This window comes from Aphelocoma coerulescens, chromosome 1A (genome assembly GCF_041296385.1).
Source record: "Aphelocoma coerulescens isolate FSJ_1873_10779 chromosome 1A, UR_Acoe_1.0, whole genome shotgun sequence".
NCBI classification, from domain to species: Eukaryota; Metazoa; Chordata; class Aves; order Passeriformes; family Corvidae; genus Aphelocoma; species Aphelocoma coerulescens.
In genome coordinates this window covers 62,776,561-62,804,395 of record NC_091014.1, presented here as the reverse complement: position 1 = coordinate 62,804,395, position 27,835 = coordinate 62,776,561, and the positions used below count along the sequence as shown (strand labels likewise).

At 38.6% G+C, this 27,835-nt stretch overlaps 1 protein-coding gene across 4 annotated transcripts in view; it reads left to right on the top strand.

The window, feature by feature from the left end:
- The window catches only part of DGKI (diacylglycerol kinase iota), a 205,117-nt gene that overhangs the window by 111,245 nt on the left and 66,037 nt on the right, over positions 1-27,835 (top strand). For all 4 annotated transcript variants that reach the window (XM_069003139.1, XM_069003140.1, XM_069003142.1 and 1 more), the window contains 9 exons: positions 2,201-2,314; positions 2,846-2,983; positions 4,142-4,220; positions 8,231-8,286; positions 9,145-9,207; positions 9,437-9,510; positions 10,842-10,953; positions 13,386-13,585; positions 24,508-24,608. In XM_069003139.1, coding sequence (XP_068859240.1) covers positions 2,201-2,314; positions 2,846-2,983; positions 4,142-4,220; positions 8,231-8,286; positions 9,145-9,207; positions 9,437-9,510; positions 10,842-10,953; positions 13,386-13,585; positions 24,508-24,608 — 937 coding nt within the window. The remainder of the gene's footprint in view (positions 1-2,200; positions 2,315-2,845; positions 2,984-4,141; positions 4,221-8,230; positions 8,287-9,144; positions 9,208-9,436; positions 9,511-10,841; positions 10,954-13,385; positions 13,586-24,507; positions 24,609-27,835) is intronic.

Genomic DNA, 27,835 nt, shown 5'->3' with positions numbered 1-27,835 from the left:
TGCTTCCCCTGCAAGAGGGAAGAAAAAAATCAGTGATAAGACTGCTGTCTTTCTGGTACATGGGAAAGTAAGACATAACTCTTACTGCATGATGAACTTTCCTTAAGAAGCATGCAAGGCATTGCTTTAGCAGGAGACACAAGCTGAGAAAAAATGTTTTGATCTGTTTTCTTTCCCATGTGAGGAAGCCAGTGTTTTCATAGGGGGGAAAAATTAATCATGAAGATATTAAAAGAGAAAAGAATGCAGCTACATTGAGTCAGACCATCCTATTTCACTTTGCTGAAATTTGCAAGCGAGAGGTGGCAGCACCTTCTCATTAGTATGAGCAGCGCTCCACTATTACATTTGCTGCTGCTCACTTTGAAGCAAATTAATATCTAGTTATTTCTAAAGCCATTACATCTAGAAATGAAAAATATGGCTCAAATGGACTCAATGAATATGCAATGAGACCAGATGTTACCTCACATTACTGAGGTGAATCAGAACTTATTGTAACTTTTCCATTGTCACTGCTTGCTGTTACTTCCCGGGGCAGAAGTGGAAAGCTTTGCTTTCAAAGCAGTCAGGAGCTTTCTGTTTACAGGGAAATGATAGTCTGAATCATCCTGGATTGTGCAACTAATGTACAAGGTTTAGAAGTGACCTCAAGTTAAATAGCAGTGTTGTGCTTATAAATTAGTAATTTGAAGTTTCTGTTCAGCTGTTAAAAGCATCTACAAAAGTGGTGGATGTTTTAATGTTACCTGTAGCAGTGGGAGGCTGAAACACAGATGTGTGGATTAAGTCAGTGGCAATGACAACGGACTCTTTAAGAAGTCCTGGCCCTACGGATGTTATCTTGACTTTTTATTCTGTCTCCTGTTATCAGTGCAGAAGTATAGATATTTTGAAAGAGAGAGGATTGCTTACCTCTGAAAATCCCTTTAAAAGACCTCAGTATTTTTGGAGACACCCAAGGTCATGAGAGCTGTAAGTAGTTGAGATGGCTGTTGTCAGACAATGAACTCAAACAGGGGATCACATCCCAGATGAGTGCTTTAATAATTGGACAATTGGTTATGATAAGTAGCTGTCTGATAAATGTCATTTGTGCAAAATTAAATTTATTTTCTAAGAGACTTGGAGAAAGGAATACCCTAGAATACTAAATAGCATGGTGGTTTCTGTATTTATCAGGCCACCCCCTCTGCAGTCCTTCAAACTGCAGCTATTTTTCCCCATGCCCATGTGGGTGCCTTTTGTGAAGCTCCAGTGTTATCCTGGTTTGGGTTGAGAATCTATTTGAAACCACAGTAACATTGGTTGGGGGAAGAAAAATTCAGTCCAGCTGTAGTCAGGATTTTGATTTTCTGTCCTGTTTAAAAGCTCACATTTCCAGTAGAAAGTGAATCTTTGAAAACTGGCAACAGGAAAAAATATCTCCTGTTGATTTTTTATTAATTCTTTATCTAAAAATGCAGCACAGGTTCTTCACAATCTTTGTTTTAAAGAGAGAAGTAGTTTAAGCAAGAGTCCTTTGTTTTTGTAGCAGGAATTTCAGTCACCAAAATTTGATAACATCTTTAGCAACAATTCTTTCTCCCCTTTGAAAATTTCTATTTAATGAGAACAAAATAACTTACAGTAATTTGTTCCTTCTGGCTAGGTTTCTATTTGAAAGTTTTATGTAGTCCAGAAGAAAGGAGAAATAGTTCTCTGGAATAACTAATAGCTTAGGATACAAAAGAGACAGTTTCATTGTTCCAATCCCAAACCTTCAACCCTGAGCCTTAGTCTGTCTTTTAGTCTAGTTTTTTATTATTTTATTAGATGTGTGTGTGTGTGTGTGTGTGTGTATCTATATATTGTATATATATAGATATAATGTGTTGTACTGAGTGAAATAATTCAGCACTAAGGTCTGTTCTCTGGGAAAAAGAGACTTGTGAGCAAATTCATGCTTGGCAGGACAAGTTCTGAGACACCATGCTGTTTTAATATGTCTCTCATTTTCTTTCATAACTGTTGTCAAAAGTTTAGTTCTTTTTACATAATGGTAATTAAAAAAATTATCTTGAATTGTCCATATTATTCTTCATTCATTTTAAAATTTATTTTACTTGATCCTCTCTGTGAAAGAGAATATGATATTATCAAAATATGTCTTTGTCCTTTTAATATTCCTGACAGTTCTCTTTAATTTTCCTTTTTATAGGTGGGCTGGATCCTATCCATCCTCGATGAGCTGCAACTCAGCCCCCCACCTCCTGTGGCTGTCCTTCCTCTTGGCACTGGGAATGACCTTGCTCGCACCCTCAACTGGGGTGGGGTAAGGACTGGCTGGGGTACCCTTATGTGGGGGTTCTCAACTTGCTGCTCAGATTTAGTTGCGTGGGGTGGAACTTCTTTTTGGCTAAAATAGCAGGCAGGGCTGTGTCCAAGGTCTGCTTCACTCTGGCAGAATGGTTTGCTTCAATTTGCAGTCTGGGATTTTGAATTATTAATGATGTTGTTGCAGTAAAAGTGTACATAGATGTACCTGGTATTTCAGGCCAAGTAACAAGAACAGTAATCAGGCTTCTAATTTAAACAAAGTTTAAACTTTCTTTTTGTTTATCCTTTACTACCGCACTGGACTTATTCCAGGAAAGGCAAATATACCTTGAATTCCTCTCCCTATGGCCTTACTTTGCCTGCTCTAGATTTGTGCACCCAAATAGTAGCTTGTTAAAATGCACGATCAAAAATTTATCGAGGGTCTTAGGTGTGTGTGAAAGGAGGGAAATCTGTCAGGTAATTGGTGAGTAACTCAATTTGTTGTCACCATCTGTGGCTGATACTCTGGTCACTCTGCTGTCAGGGTTACACAGATGAGCCAGTGTCTAAGATCCTGTGCCATGTGGAAGATGGGACCATTGTCCAGCTGGACCGCTGGAACCTTCAGGTGGAGCGCAACCCTGATTTGCCCCAGGATGAGCTGGAGGATGGGGCACGTAAGGTTAGAGCCTGCTTTTTCCCATGGAAAATATAGAATGCTTATGAACATCTTTGGGTTACATTTTAAGCAGCATGGGTGGGGAGTTCTGCAACTTTTAAATTTTCTATTTGCATCTCTGCCTGTGACTCTTTTCATGTGTCAGTGGTTCCAGAGTTGTGTGAAATGCATTTATTTGTTGTTTGAAACTCCCTGGCATTGAACATTTATGTCAAGGATTAAATCCTGGATAAAAATCCCTAGCGCTTCATCAGAAAGGTCATTGTTGTTTTTCTCTAGTTGCAGGGGAAGTAATCCTGTGACTACCATCCATTCCTCAATTAGACAAAACTAAAAAGAGGATGTAAAATTTTATTCCTTAGGATTTTGCTAATGGATACCAGATGTTTCCTACTTTACAGTAAGGTGTAGTGTATCTTTGTGTTTAACTTCTTTGTGTGTGGGTCTCCACATAATCTCCACTAGTGTACCTTGGTAGTTGAAGAATGGGAGAATTTTAGTGAGGAAATCACAAAGTAATTTATCATTTGACTGGTGATGTTGAAAATACTACAAAAATAAAAACCCTCCTGATTCTGTGAACCATTTTCCTCTTCTCAGTTATAATTTCCAGCTTATCTATTGGATGCTACAGTTGCCTCTCTACAGCCCTGCTGGGTGTGTGTAACAATAAAAAGGCCAGATGTGTGCTTGCCTGCCTCATGCATCCTCAATAGGATTAGAGCTTCTTCTCTGGGACTTGGATTGCTCCTGCTTATATATGAAGCGAGAAGAACACAGCTGGAGTTTCATTTGCCATGCTGAGCTTGAAGAGCTTGCAAAACCTTTGAAAACCTTTGTGTTGGTGATATCTTAAGTGGTGCAGCCTTATGGGAAATCTAAATGACAACATAAGGAACCCTTTGATGTGTTAACAAAGATACATATATGATCATAAAGCACTGTAGGTCTATTCGTGTTCTTTGGGCTCTTGTATCTGATCATTTTCCACAAGCCATCGCTAACCTTCAGAGCAACCTTCTGCTTACATTTCTCTGATATTTTCCAGTTTGTTCTTAGTAGGTTTTCATGATGAGCCAAGTCTTAATACTTAAACCCTGGTGTGTTGAGAAGTGTTCCATTCATGTTGTTTTTATGTCTCTTTTTATTATCTAATTACAGCTTCCCCTCAATGTCTTCAATAATTACTTCAGTCTTGGGTTTGATGCACATGTTACGCTGGAGTTCCATGAATCCAGAGGTAATAGGAACTTTTTATTTCCTTAGCCTTGTGGGTGGGCAGTGATTTTATTAATTAGAAATAGAGTTGGATTTAACATCCTGTTCTTATAATTCAGAAGTAAAGCTGGAACATAAAACCTTAAGATACATACAAGAAGAAAAAGTGATTGTATCATGAGTTTCCAAGGGACTTCATGATTAAAAAATGAAAAAAGTACAAGGAAGATTGTAATTTACTGGAGGAAAAGGGCTAAAAGGAAAGATTTCCAAAGTTTTAGATCTTGTAAAGGAGATGATATATAAGTCAGGTGCGAGTGTGGAAGTGGAGGGAAGAGAAGAGCCACAAGACTGGAAATAGCAGGAATATAATTGTGTTCTCAGACTAGACAGCTGTTACCTATGGATCAGTATAGCATAACATCCCTGGACTTGGTACAGACCCAGAGTGTCTCTATACAAGTTAAAGGGTTTAATGTCTGCAGAAGTGCCAGGAATTTGAGCAGTTGTAGCACCTTGTCTGTCCCCTTGCCAGTGGCAGTTATGCCACCCTGTACATATTGACGTGTGGCTTAAGGACTGACGTGAACGGCTTTGCACTGATATGAATTGCTCTGTTTATATGGTTTAGGCAGTGCTTGTAGGAACAAACCCTGTTCAGGTGTCTGCCTTCAGCTTTTGGTCATTCCAGGTTCATATGCAGGTATTTTTTCTGAAACACAGCCTTCCTTATATTTGCTGTCAGGCTATCAGAGTGTCATTTCAAGATGAAAAGATAGCACACTAACGACAGGCTAAATAAAGAGCAGGATACATGATGGAATGAGCTAATGCATATTTTATGATGTTTAAGACTGCTTCAAGCTTTAGGAATAATAATGAGGGGCCACAAAAGGGCACAGGAATGAAATTATGACAGCTGTATGCGGTTTTTTTTATGAGTGCATATCACTCTGCATTGCTAATGTGACTGTGAATATACTGTATAGATTAAATGCATGGCTACTTTCTCATTTAATGGAGGCATTATTAAATAATGAAGTTATGGAGCCCTATAAAGAATGAATGTTATTTCAGACATGCCAGTGTTTTAAAAATTTACATGGGTGAAAAAGCACTTGGCAGAGCAAGCTGTGTGTCTGAGTACGTATGGCCAGGAGACCTTTTTGTAGCACAAGTCTTCACTGCTGGTGTCATCCATATTTTCTCAAATGCAAAAATATATGAAATGAATTCTATGTATTTTAGGAGATGAAAGCTTATAGCCTTGGAGGTGTTGCTGGTGTGTGGGTTGTATTGTTTTTCATGTGGAATTGGGATTGTGCTGCTTGGGGAAGAAAAGCTTCCTGGGAGCACTTATAGCCTTTCGATACTTGAAGGGGATTTATAAGAAAAATGGGCCCTGTTTCAATAGGACAAGGGATAATGGTTTTAGGCAAAAAGAGTATTAATTTGGACTAGATATAAGGCAGAAGTTTTTAACAATGAGGGTGGTTAAACGCTGGCACAAGTTGCCCAGAGAGGTGGTGGATGCTGCATCCCTGGAAACATTTAAGGTTGGGTTGAATGAGGCTCTGAGCAACCTGATCTAGATGAAGATGTCCCTGCCCATTGCAGAGGGCTTGGACTAGATGGACTTTAAAGGCCCCTTCCAGCCCAAAGTATCCTGTGGCTCAGTGAATTAAGCAATGCAAAGCAGATTATGATCTCATTTACCATTGATGACAATCCAGAGAAATTCTTAGAAACAGTAGCAAAATGTAAAGTACTTTAACAGCTATAGCATTTATGCTCTTGAGATAAGTGGCTGTATGCAGTTGCTTATGTGGAGCTATTGTAATCACACATAGTATTAAAACAAATGAATACCCTGCCTGCAAACCAAAATAAGATAAATTGATATGAACTCTCAGCCTAGCAGAACACTTTATGCAGTAGAGATTGGTCAGCTGTTATATTTAGAATAAGCAGTGATTGCAACGTCTCAGAGGAACCTATATATTAATGTGGCCTTTTCCATGGCAACCTCTACACTTTTCTTGTGACTAATCAGATTGAGACTTGAGGGTTGGATCCAAGTCTAATGTATTTAGCTCTGCCTCTTCAGGAAGTGTTCTGGGTGGCAGCTCTTTCCAACTTCCTCCATTGTTATCCTTATGCTTTGGTAGAGCATGGAAGATGCAATTTACTTTATCCCCGCTGACGTGCTGTTTGATCCCTCAGCTCTGCAGGACTGTTCATTTGCAGGAAACTCCCCCACTGTACACAGAGTCTAACATATTCAATTTTCCACTTCCTTGATGGTTTAGGAATGGTGAGGATGGAGTGAGCCTTGGATATGCATTCAGTAATTTACTTCTACAATCAAAGTTACACTCGAATCAACTTAAGGCTCTATTTTACATCACAGAGTCCTTACTCCCTACCCATGCTCATCTGTGATGGCAGAAGTAGGAGCAGTAGGTTGAGAGACTGCTTAGTCCCTGACCTCCGAAGAGCTCCTTTCCTGTTCTAAACTGGGGCTTTTGTTGTGGGGAGTGTTTGTCATAAGATCCATGTATGATCCAGTGCTGTGGTGTCTGCTGTCTGGAACCATTGGGGATGGTCACATGAGAGAACGTGCAGCACAGGCACTAAGCCTTCAGAAGCCTTCTGCTGCTTAGCATGGGGTGTCAGGACTCTGCAAGGAGCTGTGAGCTCAGTAAGTGAGATGAGATTGACTTATGCAATTAAATTCATTTTTTGAGGTAGAAGTGGCCCTGTCTGAGTTTGAGTCACCTGTGTCACAGCAACAGGTACAGTAACTGACCCAGCAAGCAAATCAGAAACCTCAAGCAGCTCATTTTTATGAAATGGAGCCATATATTGTGAGATGTAGTGGCTTCCAAGAGAACTAGAAGTATTGTTTTAAGTGGTCATTTGAGGGGTAATTTGGATGTGTCCTCACTGAAGTGATGCTTTATCCAGAAGGACTGCTTTGGTAGTTTGATGTTTTCACCAGAGAATCGATGAGCAAGGGTGAATAGTTGGTAGTAACACTGAATTCAGTGCCAGAAGGGCTGCTTCTGGAATCTTTAGATGCCACAAACAAGGAAAGCAGTTTCCAAGGAGGCCCAAGAATGAACTGTATTCTGGGAAATGTGCCTTATATTGGGAGATTAAGGGAACTCCATTTAGCTTATTGGAAAGAGGGTTAAGAGGCAATTTAATTACTGCCTGTAAGTATTTACTCAAGGAGAAGATATCTGATAGTTGAAGGCTCTTTAATCCGACACAGAAGCATAACAAGATTTAGCAGTCGGCAGTTGAAGTCTGAAAAGTTCAAGATTGGAAACCTCCACATTTACATTAACAGCGAGAATAATTAACCATTAGATGTGTATTGGTACTAGACTCAAATTTCTCCATCACTTGGAGTCTAATCAAAATGAAACGGCTTTCTAAATAGGTTTTAGAGTAGCCAATTCTTTTTTTCCTTTTTTTTTTTTTTTTTGCTGCAGGAATCTTTGGGTAGAAATGTCTATTCCTTAGTAACTCTTTAACACTTTCTTAAATGCTGATTAAATTCTTCAATTTAATCAGAATTTAAGGGTCTTTTCCATCTTGTAATTTACTAATACTTTACTCCTTGTTCAAAGCATGGGTTAGTGTTTCATTAATTTCTAATAATTCTTAGAGAGTTGTTCTGTATTGCTAGAAAACAGCAGTCTCACAAATTGTCATGAGGGGTCATAAGATTAATAGTCTGAGAGGTGTTAAATTAACTGATTAAATTCCTGTTACCTCTTTGCTCATGTTTCCCTCTATTTCCACTCTCTACTAGAAAGGGGAAGGATTCAGTATCAATGTTCAAAATCTGATAGCAGATAAAGGCACAGATGGGGGACTCATACATGGAAAACCTATTTATGTTAATATTTTCACTGAGGGATACACTGAAAGCACTGTAGTGCTAGCAGGGAATGTGAAGGTATAATGAAGTCTACTTGTTTCATTAGGGTGTTCATACCTTTATTTTTTATCCTTTCACAGAAGCAAATCCAGAGAAATTCAACAGCCGATTTAGAAATAAAATGTTTTATGCAGGGGTAAGTACAGATTTGTCTTATGGAATGATGTTAACTTAGTTTGAATGTTTTCTTAGTTACCTTCCCCCTCACTTTCTCACATCAGGAGGTCATGCCAGTCCATTCTGCCTGTTACAATTTCAAGTGCACACATGCTGTTTCTGGCAGTGCCACACACACGTGTCTGTAGAAAAGAACCTGAGGTACTGTTATTATACAGAGCTGAGCAGGTGTGAAAAGAGCCACTCCTTTGGACACAGTCATGGTTGTATCTTGGTCCCTCTGCTTCTGGCTCATAAGCTGCTCAAGACACTGCTCTGCTTCTTTCAGGGTTTGGGAAGTGCATTGATAGTGACTTTCCTAGAGGAATTCCCAAAGTTTTGGCCTTTGTAGCTTTGAGGAGTAGTCTTGGATGTAGGGCCAAGGGGAGTGCAGGGCACAAATCAGGTATTTGGAGTGATTAATAATGTTTGAATATGCAAATATAATTACCCACTTGTGCATTCAGGAGGCAAATGGACAACACTTTATTCTAAAGCTATTAAGAGCAAACACCATTTTGATAACGAGTGGCATATAATGTATTTCTGGATGGTGACACCCACTGTACCCATGTACCTTAAACATGGAAACAAGTAAGTGAGCAAGAATTTGCACTTAACAGTCCAGGATATCTTGCACTGGGGTATCCAAGGACTGTTTTTCAGTGACGCTCTCAAAAGGAGAAGTATCACAGTTTAAAACAATAAAATCATATCTTCTGAGAGAGTAAGTTTGACAAAAGGATGACATTTTGGTAATTAGCTCTGTGGGGAGATAAGAACTGAGAAAAAAAAAAAAAGGAAGTGTTGGCAATTCCTGCGTTTATTTCTGTTGCAGGCAGCCTTTACAGACTTTCTGCAAAGAAGCTCAAGAGATTTATCCAAGCATGTTAAAGTTGTGGTAAGTATAAGAAATTGTGTCATAGTATTGTGGGAAGGGGGTGGAGGTGGAGGTTTGGCGAGAGAGTGAGGTGAGAGTTTAATGGCTCTGTTACTTTTCAGTTTTGAGCATGACATTTGCAACACATTCCAAGGAAAGTCTTGGGAAAGTTGTTACAAAGCAGCAACACTTCTCTTGTCTGTGGCTCCATTCAGCAATTTCTCTGTGCTCTGTCACTTTGGCTTTGTAGTGTGATGGTACAGACCTGACTCCAAAGATCCAGGAGCTGAAGTTCCAGTGTATAGTGTTTTTAAACATACCCAGGTAAGTGCAAGACAGATTCTTGAAGTTCTACAAGAAAACTAAAAATAGTTTTCAAAAGACACTTACCAGCTGTCCTAGACTTGGTGAATGTGCAGGGAGCATTTTGCCTCTGGGCTACCTTGTTGAGAGCTGGCAGCTTATAATGCTATTAATGAGCAACCCAGAATGGCATCAGAGTTCAGAGTGCAGCAAAACCATCCTTTAAAAAGTTGAATATCCTGATACAGTAGAAATGCTTAACAAACACACTTTGAAAAGTTGTTCATATAACCTGCAAATAAGTTAGTAAAGAGATAGATGCCTGGTGTTTTGCTTAATTAGAATCAGAGTGTGAAAAAAAGGAAAGGGGGAGGAGGGGACAGAAATGGAGAGAGGGGAAGGATAAATATTTTACCAGTTAAGGAATACCAAACTGCAGAAAGAAGTTAAAAGGTGTCCTTAATAAAAATATAGCTGAATTATTAAGAGTTGTCAATCTCCTGCTCTCTAGAACAGTAGTCTCCAGGCTTAATTTGATTGTGCATCCCTATCAGTAAAAATCTTTCAAGCACCACCCCAATATTTGTATATTTATAAGCTATATACATGTACCTCTATACCAGTATTACAAACAATATAGAGCATGCACAAATATAAATTAAGAAAAAATGTCATAAAAATGAAACAAACACTTATTTTAATGTTTGTTTTAAAATTTTGCTTTCTTATTTATTAAAAGTAAAAGCAATATTTTTCTTCGCATACTCTAATTGTCTTGTCAGTTGTGGATTTTTCTTGCATGCACCCCACTTTGGAGACCACTGCTTTAGACAGCCTCCTACTTTGCAGTCCCAAGCACTTGCTCTTTTGAGTTCTGCACTGCAAGCTTCTCCTTGGTGTCACCTCTCTAAAGTTCCCCCCTTCTATCACTTTTAGATCACTTTCACATCTATTCTTTGATAGTAGAAAAGAGAGATGCCACAGCTGTATCTGTTCCTGCTTCTTATGTCTCCCTGCCTCCTCAAGCTATGCAGTGTTTTGCGTTCCTTGTGCTGTTAGAACTGCTGAGCTAGCAGGGAGAGAGGAAACGGGGGCAAAACAGCTTTATGGCTTAATAGCTCACCAGCAGGAATCAAAGCAAATAGGGAGACAAGAGCGCTGCTGCTCTGTTACCTATTTCCTGGTGTTTCACCATTTTCCTCTCAAAGAGGAACCTGATAAAGTTTATGGTGGATACATTTGCAGGTGTTGTATCAGCTTGGAAACAAGCAGAACAGGCTGATAGGCTACTAGTCAGGCCCCATCAGGGCAAGGTGCTGTCTCAAAGTCGCTCTCCAAACTTCTCTCTGTAGGTACTGTGCTGGCACAATGCCCTGGGGAAACCCTGGCGATCACAGAGACTTTGAGCCTCAGCGTCATGACGATGGCTACATCGAAGTCATTGGGTTCACCATGGCCTCACTGGTGAGTCCATGGGGGTGCTGCCAGGCTGGGTGCACTCTGTGGGCAACACTGCAGAGGGCAAAATTGTCCTTGTTACTGAAGAACAAGTGGGTTTCTCTGTAGTCAGTGAAGGCCAAAGCATTTCTCTGCTGTTAAATGGCAGAGTCAAATTGTTCTTTTCTAATAAGAGATGTGTTATTTAATAATAAAAAGTATTCTTTGTAAAATATGGCTAATTTGCATCTGCAGTGCTTCCAAGTTAAATGGCAAGATTATTACAGTAAGAACAGTATGATAAGTCATGATTTTACTGTGGGAGTGTTTTATGATCAAATAAATACTGCTTTTCCTTTTTAACTTTCGTCTATTTCAATCTATTTCAATAAAAGTCTATTTTTAGGTATAGCTAGCGTATAAATATGAAATATTATATTAAATTGTATGCACATTCAGTTTCCATATGCTCACCAAAAATCTTGTGAAACCTTAGTAATAGCTGTGGAAAACTTTAATAAGTATTTCTTGCATGAATTTTATGTCTCCTTTTTATTCTGCTAGGAAAAGGAAATTCAGCCAATAATTTAATTTGTCAGTGCTCTTTCTGTCAATGCTGTCCTTAAAGCGAACTAAAACTGAGTTACCATAAAAGCAATCTCTGTAAATACCCTGGTGTCCTGCTGTGGCAGTGGTCAAACACAGTGACAGTGTCTGCAGGGAGTGGTTAAAAGCAGCCAGAGCTGGTAGTTATCTCTGTGCTAGCACTAACCTACCTAAGGCACTGCATCTTGGACTTAGTGTGGCCAACAGAAGGCCCATAACTGGGCTTCCTGGCAAGTTTTTATAGCTCACACTTAGCTCCATGCCTGTAGGCCTTTGTTGCTGCTGTCTCATGTAAGCTAGTTTAAAACTAAGATGGATAAGCCTGTTTTAGCTAAATTCACTTTTTGTGTGACCTGCCCTCAGTCCATAACACTTTCACTAAATATCCATGATAATGGTGTTTGTTTCCTCAAAGAGAAATTCAGGCAAATCTAAGCTTCAAAGTAAGCAAAAGGCAGTCTTGGTCAATCTTTACTTTAAAAAGTTTGTCTGGGTTAAGGATAATTTTGTGGCATTTCTTCCTTTTTTTTTTTTTTTTGATGAGTCTAGTGGATTAGGAAAGAAAAATTTTGTTTATTAGCATAGTAGATCTCATGGAATAAATGTTAAGAGTTTAGGGCATGTTTTCGAAAATGCTGTCAAAATTCTCTTTAGCATGTACCAACTGACAGTTTTCAGTCAGAAGAGTTTTTGGGTTTGCCACTAACACTGCTCCAGCCAATGGAAGTGGCTAAAATGATCTCAAAAGCTACCAACAATTTCAGCTGGGGCTGAGTTCAAGACTTTGGGTCCTTTGAGCTGCTGTTTCTCTTTAAAGGAAGCCTACTTGAGAACAGAGGGTCTACAGGTGTACATTGGTTGTGATGCTGAAGAACAATTGTAACCCTAGACTGTCTTGATATAACCCTAACTTGATTTGTATGTCTCTCAGATTTGCTTGTTCATACCTAAGTGGGTCTGTGAAACCAAGGGAAAGAAATACTTTATAAGAAGTATTAATTATTATATTATTGATCGGATTATCAATTGATCCATAATATTAAGTGCACAGAGCAGGATTAAGGCCTTGACTTGTGTTTAGGCTGTTCTCTGTCAGAATTGCATTAATACAAGATTTTTTTTTTCTGCGTCTGAGAGGTGAAAGCCAACAGTCACGTAACAGTCGTATTCATTAAAAAAATACATTTCTGTCCAAAAATGTCTGTCTAGAACTTGAAGGATCTGCTCATTGTCTTCCTTGCTTAATTTCTTTGAAATGAATTCTTAAACATGGTATTTAATTATTTTTAACAAGGTCCTTCTGCTTGCTCTTTTCAGCCTGTCTAATGTTGAGGTTGACTTGCTGTGTAGACTTTCATGATAAAAAATTTAAATTTATCTTAATTCTCATTAAGGACTATTCTGTTCAGGAAGGGGAAATAATTTTTCTGTCTCGCAGATGTATCTAATTAGGGATGTTGCTTTAAAGAGCAAATAATTATTAACATTACTGTTATTGTAAAAACAAACCAACCAAAACCATTTGAAAGCTTGAAGAATGAACATAGGCATTTATTTATGCGTGCACATGTAGGTGATGAGTCCTATAATGCACGTGGTTAGATATCTGCTTGTTGCCCACCACTTTTCTTTATGAAATTTTAAGTATTGCTTTGCAGTTTCAGGGTGAAAACACTTTCATTGTGCTCTTTTAGAAAAAAGCTTAGGTGTGGAGTACTGTGTAATGGATGCTGGCAGCAAAGTGGCATTTTGGATTTGTTAACTGCCCCAGCTGTCTCTGTTCTGAGGTATCTTTTCTTTTCCCTGCTTGGTGTTTTGTTTGTTTGTGTTTTTTGTTTGCTTGTTTTTTGCAGGCTGCTCTCCAGGTGGGTGGTCATGGAGAGAGGTTGCACCAGTGCCGGGAGGTGACGCTTTTGACGTACAAGTCTATTCCCATGCAAGTGGATGGTGAACCCTGTCGATTGGCTCCCTCACTCATCCGGATCTCCCTAAGGAACCAAGCCAACATGGTGCAGAAAAGCAAGAGGAGAACATCTATGCCTTTGTTGAATGAGTGAGTTGCATATGTGCATGTCCTAGTGGCAGGAGGCCCGTGTGGGGCAGCATTTTTGGTCATGGATTTTGCATGTACTGGACTTGCAGCGCATTTGAAAAATAAATTTAAAAAAAATCACATCTTCTGAAGTCCCTTTTCACTCTATTGTAAATACTTATCTGACTTTCTTTTACTCTTTATCTTCTGAGTTACCCCTGTCTTGCTTTTAGACTGGTGTTGTATCTTTCTGTCATGTATTTATTTATTTAGAGAGGTTTCTGCAGGCTTGGCAGTGTACCCCTTGGCTTCTGACAGTTCTGCATATGTATGCCATTTGCCCTTGAAGTTTTTTTTGATTTAGTTTCTCAGCTTTATTGATCTGCTTTTTAAGCTGCATTGAAGACCCTGTAAGAAATTGCCACAATCAAGAACTAATCAGGACATATTTCAGTCTCTGTTGTGAGCACATGCTGCCTGGAAGAGTTTATGGAGAAAGACTTGAATGTTCTGAAAGAACCCTTTGTACTTTGTAGGAAATCCTTCTCCAGTATAGAAACCCAAATGAGTAATGTGTTTTGTTAATATGACTAGAGAAAAGCTAAGAAGATTGGAAACTAGTAGCTTGTGAAGAGGAATACTTAGGACTAACATTCCTTTCCATGATTAAACCTTCTTTACAAGCACTTCAGGGATATTTTAATTAGAAGACACATAAATGGTCAAATTTTGACCTATGAAAATGTCCATCTAATAGAATAATTTAGATTATTTTGTAGAGGGTATTACTGTAATCCTTGTATAGGTCTTTATTGCTGCTAAAATGAGTGATGAAAGGGACTTGGCTGTTTTTCATCAAGTATTCTAAACGTGAGGCAAAACAGTCTCTCCCTTATCCAAAGATACTGAACTAACAACCTAAAGTTATTAAGATTCATTTAATTCAAACACTCATGCACCAAGGCTTTAATATTTCTCGGGAAATGGGTGGGGAATTTTGCTGTTGCAATTGTAACGGTGAGGCAAGTTCTGTGAAGAGATGTAAAACCTTTCACTAGACTAACTCATATAAATGGGAAAAAAAGGACAAGGTCTTAGGCACATCTTTTCTTTTAGCTATTTGAAAAGTTGTCTCCCATACAGCTGTGTATCTAGTGAAAGATATTGCTTTACTTCAAACTTTGACTCCAGCCCTTAAGAGTTTTTTGTCATCCCCTGGCTGTCAATCTATTCATGTAATCAAAGCCACCCTGGTTACTTTCAACATGTTCCTGTTCACTTTAGCACTCTGTTCTCTTACTGAGACTAATGCTTTTATTTTCAGTAGAAACCCATTTCTCTGATGTGCAATTTCTATTTGTCTGGAAAATACATAAAGTATGTTCACCTTTCTGGAGCAGAGAATGGCAGACTCTTGACTGCGGGCAGCAGTGCCCAATTTCACCCAACCACTACTCTTCAGTCATTTGTGAAAGCTAGAGTAAAGCAAAAGGCAGTCCTGGGACATCTTTTCTTGCACTGAAGGAGATTTATGCAAATGTAAGAAGAAAATTCATGGTATTTCAAACTGATAATTAGCATGGTTAGGTTTGGACTTTTAGATCAGAATTTAAACTATGGTAGGGAAATACAGATTTGTAGTATATGTGAATTGTCAGGGGGATATTCTTTGTGGTTTAACTTTATTTAAATGTGCCATGGTACACTAAATTACTGTCACAGTCCTTTGATTTGGCTGAGGCATTTTTCTGCAGATCTGTGTCTTGGGAAAATGCAAATGATCTGTCAGGAACTGGAGTCTCAGCTTCACATATCAGAAACTGTGTGTGTATATATTTACATCTATTTCTATATCTATCTGTGTATGTACTTCACTCTGAAGCGCTGAAAGCGAAGGTCAGAGGAGTTGAATCTTGTGGTGTGTTAAAAAGTAAATGGCATGTTAAAGGTTAAAATCTAAGATATTAGTATTGTAAGAAGTTCATTCATTGTCATGCTGACTGGTAGTATTGCGCAAGTGAAGAAATTTGTAATTAAATATGTTTATCTATTTTTCTTAACGTGATATCTAGGATATAACTCCTTGTTCTGTTGGAATCTCTCAGAAAGCCTTGTATGGGATTGAACATGATAGATTAAGGGGTTTTTTATGACTATAATTTGAACGTTAGATGTGTGAGATAAGTAAGTGAGTCTGAAGCTATCCTTAGTTACTAGGCAGCTCTTCTTGAGCTCCTTCCCAGGAAAGCAATTAGAAAATTATCTTGGTCACAGAAATGCAGAGTTGTTATTATTGTCAGCTTTGATATTGCTGCCAGATAAGAAGTGGGAGTGATTAGAAAAAGACCTAATTTGAAGGAGATTTACATTGTTTCTGTATTTTTTTGTCCCAAACATCTTTGTTCTGGGGGGTAGGGTTTTTTCTCCTTGAAACCCTTGTTGCCTAAGTTCTCATTCCTGTTCCCCACTATTGATCATGGTAGCATGTGAAAGAGACAACGTATGGCTCAGTTTTCTGTGATCGAGCCAAGAAAGTGGTTGTTGTGAGCTATACCAAAAATTATGGGGAATAAGAAGAGAAACTCTGGTTCAGCTTTTCCAGGAATAATTTTCTGATTAGAAACTCCTGTGTAGTATATCCCCCAGTAAATTTCAGTTAATGAACACTTTATGAATTACAAAACGTAATTGGCTCTCACTGACTTTTAGTTTGGGTTGAGGAAGAGCGTCCTGCAAAATGGAAGAGGAAAAAGAGGGAAGGGCTTTTAGATGAAAAAAATTCTATACACCTGAGAAAAAGAAAGGCACCATTTGGATATTAACACTAAAGGCGAATTAATATTGGGAGTCACTATATATAAAATGCAAGTTTACCTAAAGTATGAGAAAAAAGAATGGAAAAAACAATTTGTCATTGTGGATACATAATCTCCAGTAAGGGTATTTTTTCTTAAATGGTAATTAGAGATGGTCAACCCTTGGAGCCAATTCTATCCATCTGGATCTTAGCTTTCATGTTTGTTTGCCTTTTTGGACCTGCTTCCAAAGTCTGTTTTGCTTTGAAATTTTTCAGTGCCTGTGGAAGAAATTCTGGGGTCCCTTGTCCTCCTTGTATACTTATATGCTGAGCTTGTCACTGGTCCTCACTTGTGTCTTTGGAAAACTCCTGTGTGCCACATAGCAGTGATTTTCTCCATTTGCATGTCTTCAGTTGCTCTTGGCTTCCTAGTGTGAGCTCAGAGCTCTGCATGTCCCTTCATTCAACTTTTATGTGACACATTCCTTTTGTTTCTGTTTAAATGTTGTGTGTCTTTTTCTTTCTTCTCCTCCACTCCTTCTCTCTTTCTCTCACCATTTTTTCTTGTCTGTCCTCACTGTGTGCTGTTTTTCTCCTGGCCACTCATTTCCTGCTGCCTTATAGTATCCATAAAGTGCAGTCTGCTGACCTGAGGAGAGTCTCGGCTCCCCCTGATTCCTTCACTGTGTGAGTATCTGGCTTTTTTCTATCCTATAAGTTCCACAGCCTTTTGTTATTACCCTGTGTCATTCAGCCAAGAGATGAGGCAGTAAAATCCAGTGACAAATGGGAAGAGGGAGATCAGGTGACAGCATGACTGATGGGTGCAGGCTCTTGCCAGGAAGGGCACGGTTCTGTAGTAGCCAAGTAGTGTGAGCAGGACATATCTGGTGATGGTGACCAGGTTCAGCCATGAGCCAGCTCCCCAGACATCCATAGCAACAGGCAGATCTGAAGTTAAATGCCAGGCACCATTCCTGGAAAGAACTGAGATGAGATCTTTTCAATCCAACACAGGAGGTTTCCTCTGAAGATGAGGAAAAAATACTTTTTATTATAAGGTTGACAGAGCACTCACACAGATTGCCAAGAGAGGTTTCGGAATATCTGTCTTTAGTGATATTCAAAACCTGCCTGGACCTGGTCCTGGACAGCCTGTGCTAGGTGGGCCTGCTTGAGCAGGGGTTTACACCAGATGACCTCCAGAGGTCTCTTCCAACTTCAGCCATTCTGTGATTCTGTGAAATTTCAGAAAGATGCAATACTTCATTGTTGTTTTGCAAACAAGGTAAGATTTCCAGTTTGGTGTGCCTTATTCCTGGGTCCTATTTGGGTACACTAAATTACTGTCACAGTCCTTTATGCTCCTTTATGAGGAGCATAAAGTAATGAAACCAACTTGTCTCACCAATTCAACATCTAAACCAGCCTCTAGAAAAAAGTTGGGGTAACCCTTATTTCTTACACAGAACATTGAACTGGTGTGTCTGGGAGAATAAGTACTATTTCCAAGCTCAGGGGTATCCCTTGGAAAATGACCTCCGAGTTTTGATGCAGTTCATTTTAATGTCCCGTTTGATAATCAACAGTCAGGATAAAGCAGGGAGAGGAAGACTTGCAATCCCCAAACTAATTTGAAAGTCAAAGATGTTTTGTATCTTAAAATCTGTAAAAATAGATTAAATATGCTGCTGCACTGAGGCTGCCAATTATTATGCCTGGCAAATTAAAATAAGAACCCATGAGGTAACAGGGAAATTTGATTTGGGTTATGATGGCTTTGAGATTCAAACATTCCCTTGTTCTGTTGTTGAACAACATAGAAGCAGACCGAGTTCCAGTTAGTACTGAACAGCAGGGCAGATCCTACTGAAACCTGGATGGATATAGCCTATCTTAGGTAAATGTCAGGATTTCTGCAGCAAGAGATGCATGGGAATTTGGGGCAGACAATTTATTAGGATCATATGGTCTTTTTTGCAGGGACAGTAGAACTGTAGTGTGATCCATTGCAAATGTTTGTACAAGGTGTGTAATTAAATACAAGTGTTGTATTTTTGAGGCTCTTTTAAAAGGAAGGTAAAGACTTACATTTTCCAGCTCTATGTTCAGAGATGAAAAAATGCACATGTGAGAGTACGTCTTATGTGGTTGATGCAAAGGAATGCTGAAAAAATTACCATTGAAAAATAAAATATAATTTACTTGTGTAGCTCCTACAGCCCTTCTACAAGTGGAATAAACACTGTGGGTAGGCTGTAATTATTTTTTCAATTACAAAATCTGCATAAATGAAAATACAAATATCACTGTATTGGTAAATCCTATTCCTTTATGGAGTTTATGTGGCAATGATTGCAGCAGAATATGTGTATAAAACCTGTGAGAATAACAAAAGGGTAATAGAAAATAATATTTTTGCTTATAGAGACAGAATCAACTTTCTCAGGCTGAATATGATTACTGTCTACAAGAGGAGAGTCTAATAAAAAACAGCAGGAGACAAGGTGTAAGGGAGAAAGTGGTAGAAAGTGAACTGTTTTCCAAAGGCAAAGTTAAGGATGAAAATGCTTATAGATATCTTCTCATTTTTTTATGAAACATGATTTATAGGGAATTGAGTCTCATCCTTTCTTTATCAGTTTTTCCTGTTTAGTATGTGGGTTTCTGAACATGAGCTGTCCCATGTGCTCTGGCAGCCCAGAAAGCCAACCATATCCTGGGCTGCATCAAAAGGAGCATGGCCAGCAGGTCAAGGGAGGTGATTCTGCCCCTCTGTTCTGCTCTTGTGAGACCCCACTGGAGTGCTGCATCCAGCTCCAGGTCCCCAGTCCCCACCATGGGAAGGACATCAACCTATTGGGTGAGTTCAGGCAATTAGAGAAATGGAGCACATCTCCTATGAGGAAAGGCTGAGGGAATTGGGATTGTTCAGCCTGGAGAAGAGAAGGCTTTGGGGTGACCTCATTGTGGCCTTCTGGTGCCTAACGGGAGCCTACAAGAAATATGGAAAGGGACCATTTACAAGAGCATGTAATAAAAAGTGGAATCAGTTCAGCCTGAAAGAGAGTAGGTTTAGATCAGATATTAGGAAGAAATTCTTTACAGTCAGGTACTGGAACAGGTTTCCCAGAGGGGTTGTGGGTGCCCCATCCCCGGAGGTGTTCAAAGCCAGGTTGGATGGGGCTTTGAACAACCTGGTCTTGTGAAAAGTGTCCCTGCTTATGGCAGAGGAGTTGGAACTGGGTGATCCTTAAGGTCCCTTCCAGCCCAAAAAATTCTGTAATTCTGTTTAGTGGGATTATTACTATTGGAGAATCCACTGTGCTTGTAAAGGTAAAGTGTGAGAGAATCACAGTTAGCATGAAGGAGAAGAAAAGCAAGTACCAGGATTCTACTGGGAACTTCAGTATGTGTTTGCACTTTAAGTGTCTGTATTTTAAATGTCTGTGTGGGTCTGGCCTCTACAAAGCAAAGTGTGTTTGCTGCAGCAATTGAGAGATAAGAAAGTGCCAAAGAACTTACTACAGTTGGGTTAACCTGGCTTATCAGGGATAACACTTATGTCCTGGTTTTGGCTGGGTCATGGCTAATTTTCTCCCTAGTAGCTGGTACAGAGCTGTTTTTTGGATTTATGGAAAAAATAATGTTTTGGCTGTTGCTAATCAGTGTTTATCCCAAGTAAAGGACTTTTCAGTGTCTCATACTCTGCTGCTGAGGAGCTGCACTCAAAGCTGGGAGGGAGTGGGGCCAGGTCAGCTGACACAAACTGGCCAAAGGGATATTTCACACCAGAGAAGGTCATGCCCAGTATGTGAACTGGAGGAGTTACGTGGGAGGGGTCTGACCACTCTTTGGGAATGAGCTGGGTGTTAAGCAATTGCATTGTGCATCACTTTTTTCTTTCAGGTTTGTTACTCTCTCTACCCCCCCACTTACCATTACAATTATTATTATTACTACCATATTTATTATTATTACATAATTTTGTTCCCTTATGAAATTCTTATCTCAACTATGAGGTTTACCTTTTCTTTCCAGTGCTTCTCCCAGCCAAGGGGACTGCCCTTTTGCCCAGCATTCCATGACATGGCTGATTATCTAGCTCAGATTCTCAAATGAAAGGAAAAAAAAAATGTGGTAGGGCTTATAATTTTAAGGTTTTTTTTTTTTTTAGATAAAGAGCTTAGCAAGAGCTTTACCTTAAAATAATAGTGAACTTTCGTGAAGCACTGAAATTCATCCATTGAAGAGACTGGATGAGTCTGCTCTGTTGTGGCAGTTCTTATGTTTTAAGTAGATAGATGCTGTCAGAAACATATTTTTAATGTATCATTTCCAAGCTCTGTCAATATGATCTTGAGAGGAAGGTGAATTTCTTTTTGTCTTCTGACTACAGCTTTCCTCTTTCCAATTGTTCTAAACACTGGAACATTTAATTAATTTTTCATGTTTATTTCTTCTCTAGGAGACAGGTAATTCATTAATCATTTATTGTCACTGCAAACATTCCCTAAAAGACTGATTTTTTTACTCGAGTATTTGTTGTATGGGGGGAAGTAGATTTCCTTTTCTGTTTACTGAATCATGTTAAAATCTGTTTGTGTGTAGGATGGTGGAGGCTGTATTATTGAAGATCTATCAGAAATTTGTCACTGGATTCTGTAGACTTGTTGGACTGTTTGTTCTTATTATTCCTTTCTCTATGGAGACATGAAGCATAAGAAGTGGTTCACTGGGTTCATAAATAACTGATATAGGGATTGGGGTATTTATAATTTACAGGTCTGTCTTCCCAGCTGAATCAGCCTGGTGGCATGGCAGAAGTGTAACCAGTTGCTGTGCAGGAGTGCCAGACTTGGGCAGGACCCAAGCTGGCTCTGCCCTTGTTGTTCTCTGGGTGACTGGAGGCAGGAGCATGTTTCCTAGGAAAACCAGCTGTGCTCCAAGGGAGCTGTCTGGCATCCTCTCACTTGTTGCTGGATGATCAATAGGGGTGAGAGGAGGAAGTCACAACTTCAGCAAAAGCTGAGTGTATTTTCTAGGTGAAAGATCTTGGAGAAGATTCATATTTAGGGTTTATGTTTAAATGAAATCCTTATAAATAATAACATGAACAAACAGAATGGTTTAGTTGACCCAAATCTTTATTTACATTCTCATGAGGCAAATGACATTTAGGATTTAATTCTGTGGATTGATGTGTTTGTGGAATGAGGATCTTAATTAGATTCTTTAGGAGGTAATGGAATTCATTCATCCATACTTTCAAATACATTTTGTTGACTGTGTAAATACACCATTCAAAAAAATAGTAGACAAGTAATTTAAATATTTTAGGTTGAATTAAAGCACAGAAATCTCCCCAAATTATTTATAAATTGTTACTATATGTGAAAAGCTTTTCTTCCTCTCCTTGTGGCTGAGTAAGTTGTTTTACACAGTATTCAGAGACATCGATTTCTATTAATACTGTACTAGTGTTTGTTTTCGGTGACATTCATCACCCTGTTATTTGCTTTTACATGGTCATGCTTATGTATTTAATCTTTCTGGTTTCTGGAGATACTGAGTATGTCTGAATAAAGACAAACTGATTGATTTGTATAATAATATGGATTATTATGCAGTGTCTATGAAGACTACAGAAGCGTTGATAGTAGAAGTATTTTGCTCAGCTGCATTAAATAGAGTTCTGTGAATGAATGAGTTAATTAGTTTGACTGATGTGGACAATATACCCTGGTGTCAATTGCTAGTCTGATAGCACAAGAAATGAATACTCAAATAGTGAGTTTTAGAATCAAATTTATTTTGAATAGGTAATAAAATTTAGTGACAAAATGTGTCAGCCAATGTCTATGCTAAGAGAAAAAGGGTGTTTGCAAAGAACTGATAAACAAAACAAGCTTCAGTTACTGAATAAATGTCTCTTTTGTGTATGTGTCAATATACACACATTTTTAGGAATGTCTATATATGCTTACTTGTATAAGGAATATGCTACTTGTGACTGGACCTGGCTGAGTGTATAAATCCTATCCTGTAGAAAGGACCTCTTGGCATTGTTATTTTTGATAATAGTTTATTTTCTATAGAAAGCTACTGTTTCCAAGGCTATGTTTTTTTTGACTAGGACAGCTAAAATTTTCAAGTGGACAAGAGGCCAAGTTCTGTTTCTTTCCAGTTGTATGTTTTAGCACACAACCTGTTTATGTAGTAGTTTTAGCCTGTCTTTATAAAAATGGTGTGAGAGGAGGGCGGAACAGAATATCAAACTCTGGTACTTGCCAGCTGATTGCCCTCCTACACTGGACCTGCTCCTATTTCTCCTCAGAAAATACATCACACTTTATATGGCATGCATGTTGCTCCTGCAGAAGCAAAGTCAGAGACATACAATGCGCCCATATACCAAAAATTATACTTTTTGCAAAAGCATGGGAAGTATCCTCTTAAACATTTTCTAATTAAAAGATAATTTTTGAGAGTGTGTGTGTGGCTCCTGGAAAAACACATATATTCTAGATTTGCTCTTCATTTTGGATATTCTTCTCCCTTCAGCTCCCAGCAAACAAAAAGGGCTTGCTCACTTCTTTTCAGGTGAAAGGACTAATTTGACTCAGAAGGTGATACTGCGTATACAATAGGTTACCATCAGCTTCAAGCTAGGAAATAACATTTGTTTTTCTTCCTTACATGGCAATAGGTAGTGAGTCAGCATATCTACAGAAGTCAGTGTTGTCTTTCTCTCCCCTTGGTGTCCAAACACTATCCTCAGGTTCTCACAGGTAGGTTGAGGGGAGGCAGTTAGCCAAGGTTTGGCAGTTGTTGGCATGAGGTCATCCTGTTTCTCTGTCTTTCCTCTCCTGCTTTCATGAGATATTCAGGTTATTCACTGAGATAATGAGTTTGAAATGAGGCCTGTTGTGGTAAGTCTACCACTGATTAACTGATGACATTTGTGAAGAAAATTCACATTTGAACCAGTGCTTAGAAATGAGGTAACACAGGTAATGTTTGTGAGATGTGCCTTGTCCTGCACTAGCAGTGCAAATGCTGTAGGTCGAATAGTTTAAAATTAAGGTGAAGAAAGAAGCAAACCTGTGTATTTATGATAGTACACAGCATTATGAGTTTCAAAAGGCAGTGTGTATTAGTCAATATTACTGTAGGCAGAGTCCTGTTACTAACAAGATTAAAACAGAAAATATAGACAGTCTTTTGGCGAAAGCACAGAATGAGTAATCATTGCTTGTAACTGACCTGGGGCTGAGTTCCTCTAGGACAGGCATTTGCTATGTGCATTATAATACACAGATTGTCTATCTTTCTTCAGAAGTGGAAAATGCAAATGTGGCTAAGTTAATTTGCATAGCACCCAGCTAAACTTAAAAGAAATCATATAATAGCTTATATTAAGGTAAGAATTAGTGTGAAATGAAAAAAAAAAAGCTTTTCTGGACAAATTTCTAGAAATATATGAACACTTAAATTTCTAGATGCAGACCTATTGAGTCTTTCAAAATTATCACTAGTTGAGGTATCTAAATCAGATCAAAATCTGTAAAAATTATGTTAGCATACAGCTACTTGCTTTTAAAAGTCCTCCTGGGTTCTGAGTACTAGACTTACAATATTAGAAATCCGGTTGTTAGCCACATTTTTGTTGACTGTTTCTAAGACAAGACATGCTGGATCAGGATCCTTCAGTAATGTGGTGTGGATGCTCTGATGGGCAGAGGAATGGTTGTCCTGAGATACTTCCCAAGAAGTATCTTTCCATGTCTTGAAATTCAAGGTGGCAGATCTGCTGGCTGTGGTAGGGCTCTAAGAATGTACACAAAGTCTAACTGGAGAAGAGGGGGTAGCTACATAGGGGTGTAAGAACTCAGAAAAACCTTTACACACAAGCAACAAAAGGGAGTCTTGATCTTGCTTATTATTTAAGGTGTAATGTCTATGCTTTTGTGCAGTAGAAAGTCATAATTTTAAATGCAGGAATAGGCCTGTGGGGAATTGGCCCAGTTTTGAAGAGGCTTGTTCTTTTTCTTCTTTCAGAGAAGATTGAAATCCCTTCACATCCTGTTTTCCTTTGCTCTTCTAGGGAACACTTTATCTAAGAAACTTTCTTCTTTTCTTGCAGCCCTCATTCCATCCCAGATCGCCTGCGGATCAGAGTGAACAAGATCAATTTACAGGAATACGAGGGGCTACATTATGACAAGGAAAAACTCCGTGAAGCTTGTAAGTTGGAAGAATCCAGATTGTAGCAGCTTTTGGTAGAACATTCTGTACAAATCTTACCTTGACCAAAACAACTCCTACCCCAAAAATAACAACAAAAAAACCCCAAGCACAGAGGCAAACATACATTTTTGGATGAGTAATATAGAGAGTACACTCATCTGTATGTGCATATGTACAAATGTGTTCTGTCTATATAAAGAACCCCTATAAAGATCATGTATAGAGATTCCACCTGCTTTCTTATTTAACTATGTCTCTGACCTCTGATTTTATTTACTGTAAAATAAGTGGTTTTCACACAGGGTATTTTTTGTTCTTGTTTTTCTGTTGGTTCTGCTGGCTTTCTAGTATATAAAACTGTACCAGATTTTATGATTAACATCATATTTCAAACTGAGTGGGAGACCATGATACATTTGAAATTGAGAATGTGCACTGACCTGGAGCATGGTTCTTGCACAGGTACATTTATCTCGGGGAACAAATCTGGCTTCCCCACACTTATTTTTTACCAGCCTTCAATCTTCCATTTCAGAGAATAATTGCTGTTTTTTTTTCCTCGTGTAATGGTTTAATTGCCGTGTTCAGGAGTAAGTCAAAAGCAGACAGTGGTTGCTTTGGCAACATTGATGATGACAATCTGCACTTAAAAATGGAGTTCCTTTTCTTGGTGACACACAGAGTCATTAATCAATGTGGGACAGGGCTGCTTGTGATAACAATTTAATAGTCTTGTTATGCATCTGGCTCATTATTCATATTAAATTACAAGCATGACTGTTGTGCAACAAAGCTTTGGTTCCTTCTGCAATACAGAGTGCTCTGGTAATTATAGGATGGCAATCCTTTTAATTGGTTTGCTTATCTTATTGTTGGAAGATACTTAAACTTTCCATTTCACTCTTCTAGTTCCACCCCTCCTCATTCTACCATCTCTCCTTACAACAAAAGAATTGAAACAGCTTAAATTTTAATATAGGTTTTGACAGCCTTAACTGAAGTTCCTGTTAGTGGATTTTGGTCATATTTAAAGCAATCAGTCTTCTTCACTGGACTAAAAAAAATTTTAACAGGATCAGGATTATTCCTCACTGGATGAGAATTTGCTTCAAGTTTAAATTGAGGGTTTGAAATTGAGTAGATTTCAGGCCACATTCAACACACAACTCTCCAACACTGTCAGAAACAACTTGGTTCATTTGAGAAATTCACATCTGAGGAGAACTATCCTCATCCATCCTTACTACGGATGTAAATTTTCTGTGTCTGTAGTTAGCATATATTATGTCCTTAGGAGCCATTGCATATTCTGACACAAATTATACAATTTCTTACACTATTGTCACTGCAGTGGTAATTGTGTATCTATGTTATTTGTCACTTGCCAAGATACATAATGATAACATTATAAGAAAATGCCAGTGACTAATCTAACATCTTAGTTTTAGATTTTATACGTATTTGATCACTTACTAGGAGTGTCCTTAAGAGGTTATAATTCAAAAACAGATGCTTGTTCATCAAGAGTTAAAATAATTGCTTTTGGACATTGGTGGGTCATTCACAATAAAAGCCTTCTGTCTCTTTGTAGTTAATGCATGGCCAGCTTGATAATGTAACGTAGCTGTACTGGACTATTCTCCCCAGATATTTTTCATTGTGTTGTTTTTCCTACCAGTCCTCTTTGAACTGTCTCACTAATGCTTGTGCATTACTGTTTTTACATAAGAATATGAGAAAGCAAATATCCCCATCATCCTAAAATTTAGAAACCAGGAAAGATACTTCACCTTAGCCTTCGCAGTTACTAGGAATGCCCTGTGAGAGGACATGTAACTTGCACTATACACTGGTGGTCATAAGTATACTTCTCTGGTTATATAACTTAAAATGTCTCCTTTACTGAGGAGTTGTTACTGAAGAGGTGCAGGTTTCCTCCAGCAGGACTGTAGCTCTTGTGTGTATGGATGTCACACTAGATGCTTGCAGGAGACCAAGTTTACATACTTGTTCAGGCTTTGGCAGAATACTTACAACTGAATTCCAGAATGCTATGTTTAATATCCATTCTCCATCCACAAGGATTAAAAGCACTTCTACCTCCCTAAATAATTTGAGAACAAAGCAGAATCTCTCGCAATCTGAACAGGAAAAGGAAGCTGGTTAATAAGGAGTTATCCCTGAAGGAAAAATAGCAAAGAAGCTATTATGGTTTTTGCCTGTTACATGTCTCCATAATACAGTTTTGAAAGCTCTGACCTCAGTGTAATAACCTGGATCATTTTAACTCACAGTAAATACATTTAACTCCCCCTATTTGCTTGAAACACTGATTTGAATCTATCAACTATTTCACCTAAGATAGCACTTCCCGACATAGAGGAGCTCATGGTACAAACTGTTCCATGAAGATTAATCTTCACTCTGCTGGAGGTAGACATCTCATTTTGAAAGCTTCCAGAACAATTAAAGAATGTCATTTTGTCCTTTGAAGAGCATGGTTGTCCTTAGCTCATTCTCCTTCTGTTTTCTACTTTTCTTGTCAATGCAGCTGGCATTTAACCAAGATGCTGTTTCTGAATTGTCCCTTTCTTCCCTCCCCTTGCTCCTTCTTTTCTCCTGTCAGCCTCTCAGTATTGTGCAGGGATGATTAATGGTGGTACAGAGGATGCTTATTGATCCTTCAGTGAGGAGGGATGAATGCTTCCAATGCAGCATTTTAAGAAAGGGATATATGTTGGCATTTTATTTAAGTTGTAATGCTCTTCACTGCAAATTTAGTTGTCTTTTCTAACACCTCCTTATTCATGTACTAAGCACTTGTCACCTTAGTCACAAGCTTCACCATCTCTGGCCAATATGACAGTTACTATGACCATAACTAAGATTGTCTTACATAGCAAGCTGGACTGATGTTTTTAGATGGACAGAATTTAATTCTGTCTCTTGCCTGCTTATGTTGTGTGCACGCTCTCTGGCTTCCTGTTATAGCAGGAAAGTGTGAGACAATGCAGAACTGTGGGTGAACAACTGAATTATTTTTAAAACAGCAAAATCTTTCTGTGTGACACCGTATTTTCTTCTTTCCAATATAACTAAGAATTTCCTGACAATGGAGGCATATGCAGAAACTAATTATGTTAAAAAAAAAAATTAGCAACAAATAAACCAAACATAATCTAGCTAGTGACCTAGTGATCTTCAATACTTCTTAGTCCTTCCCA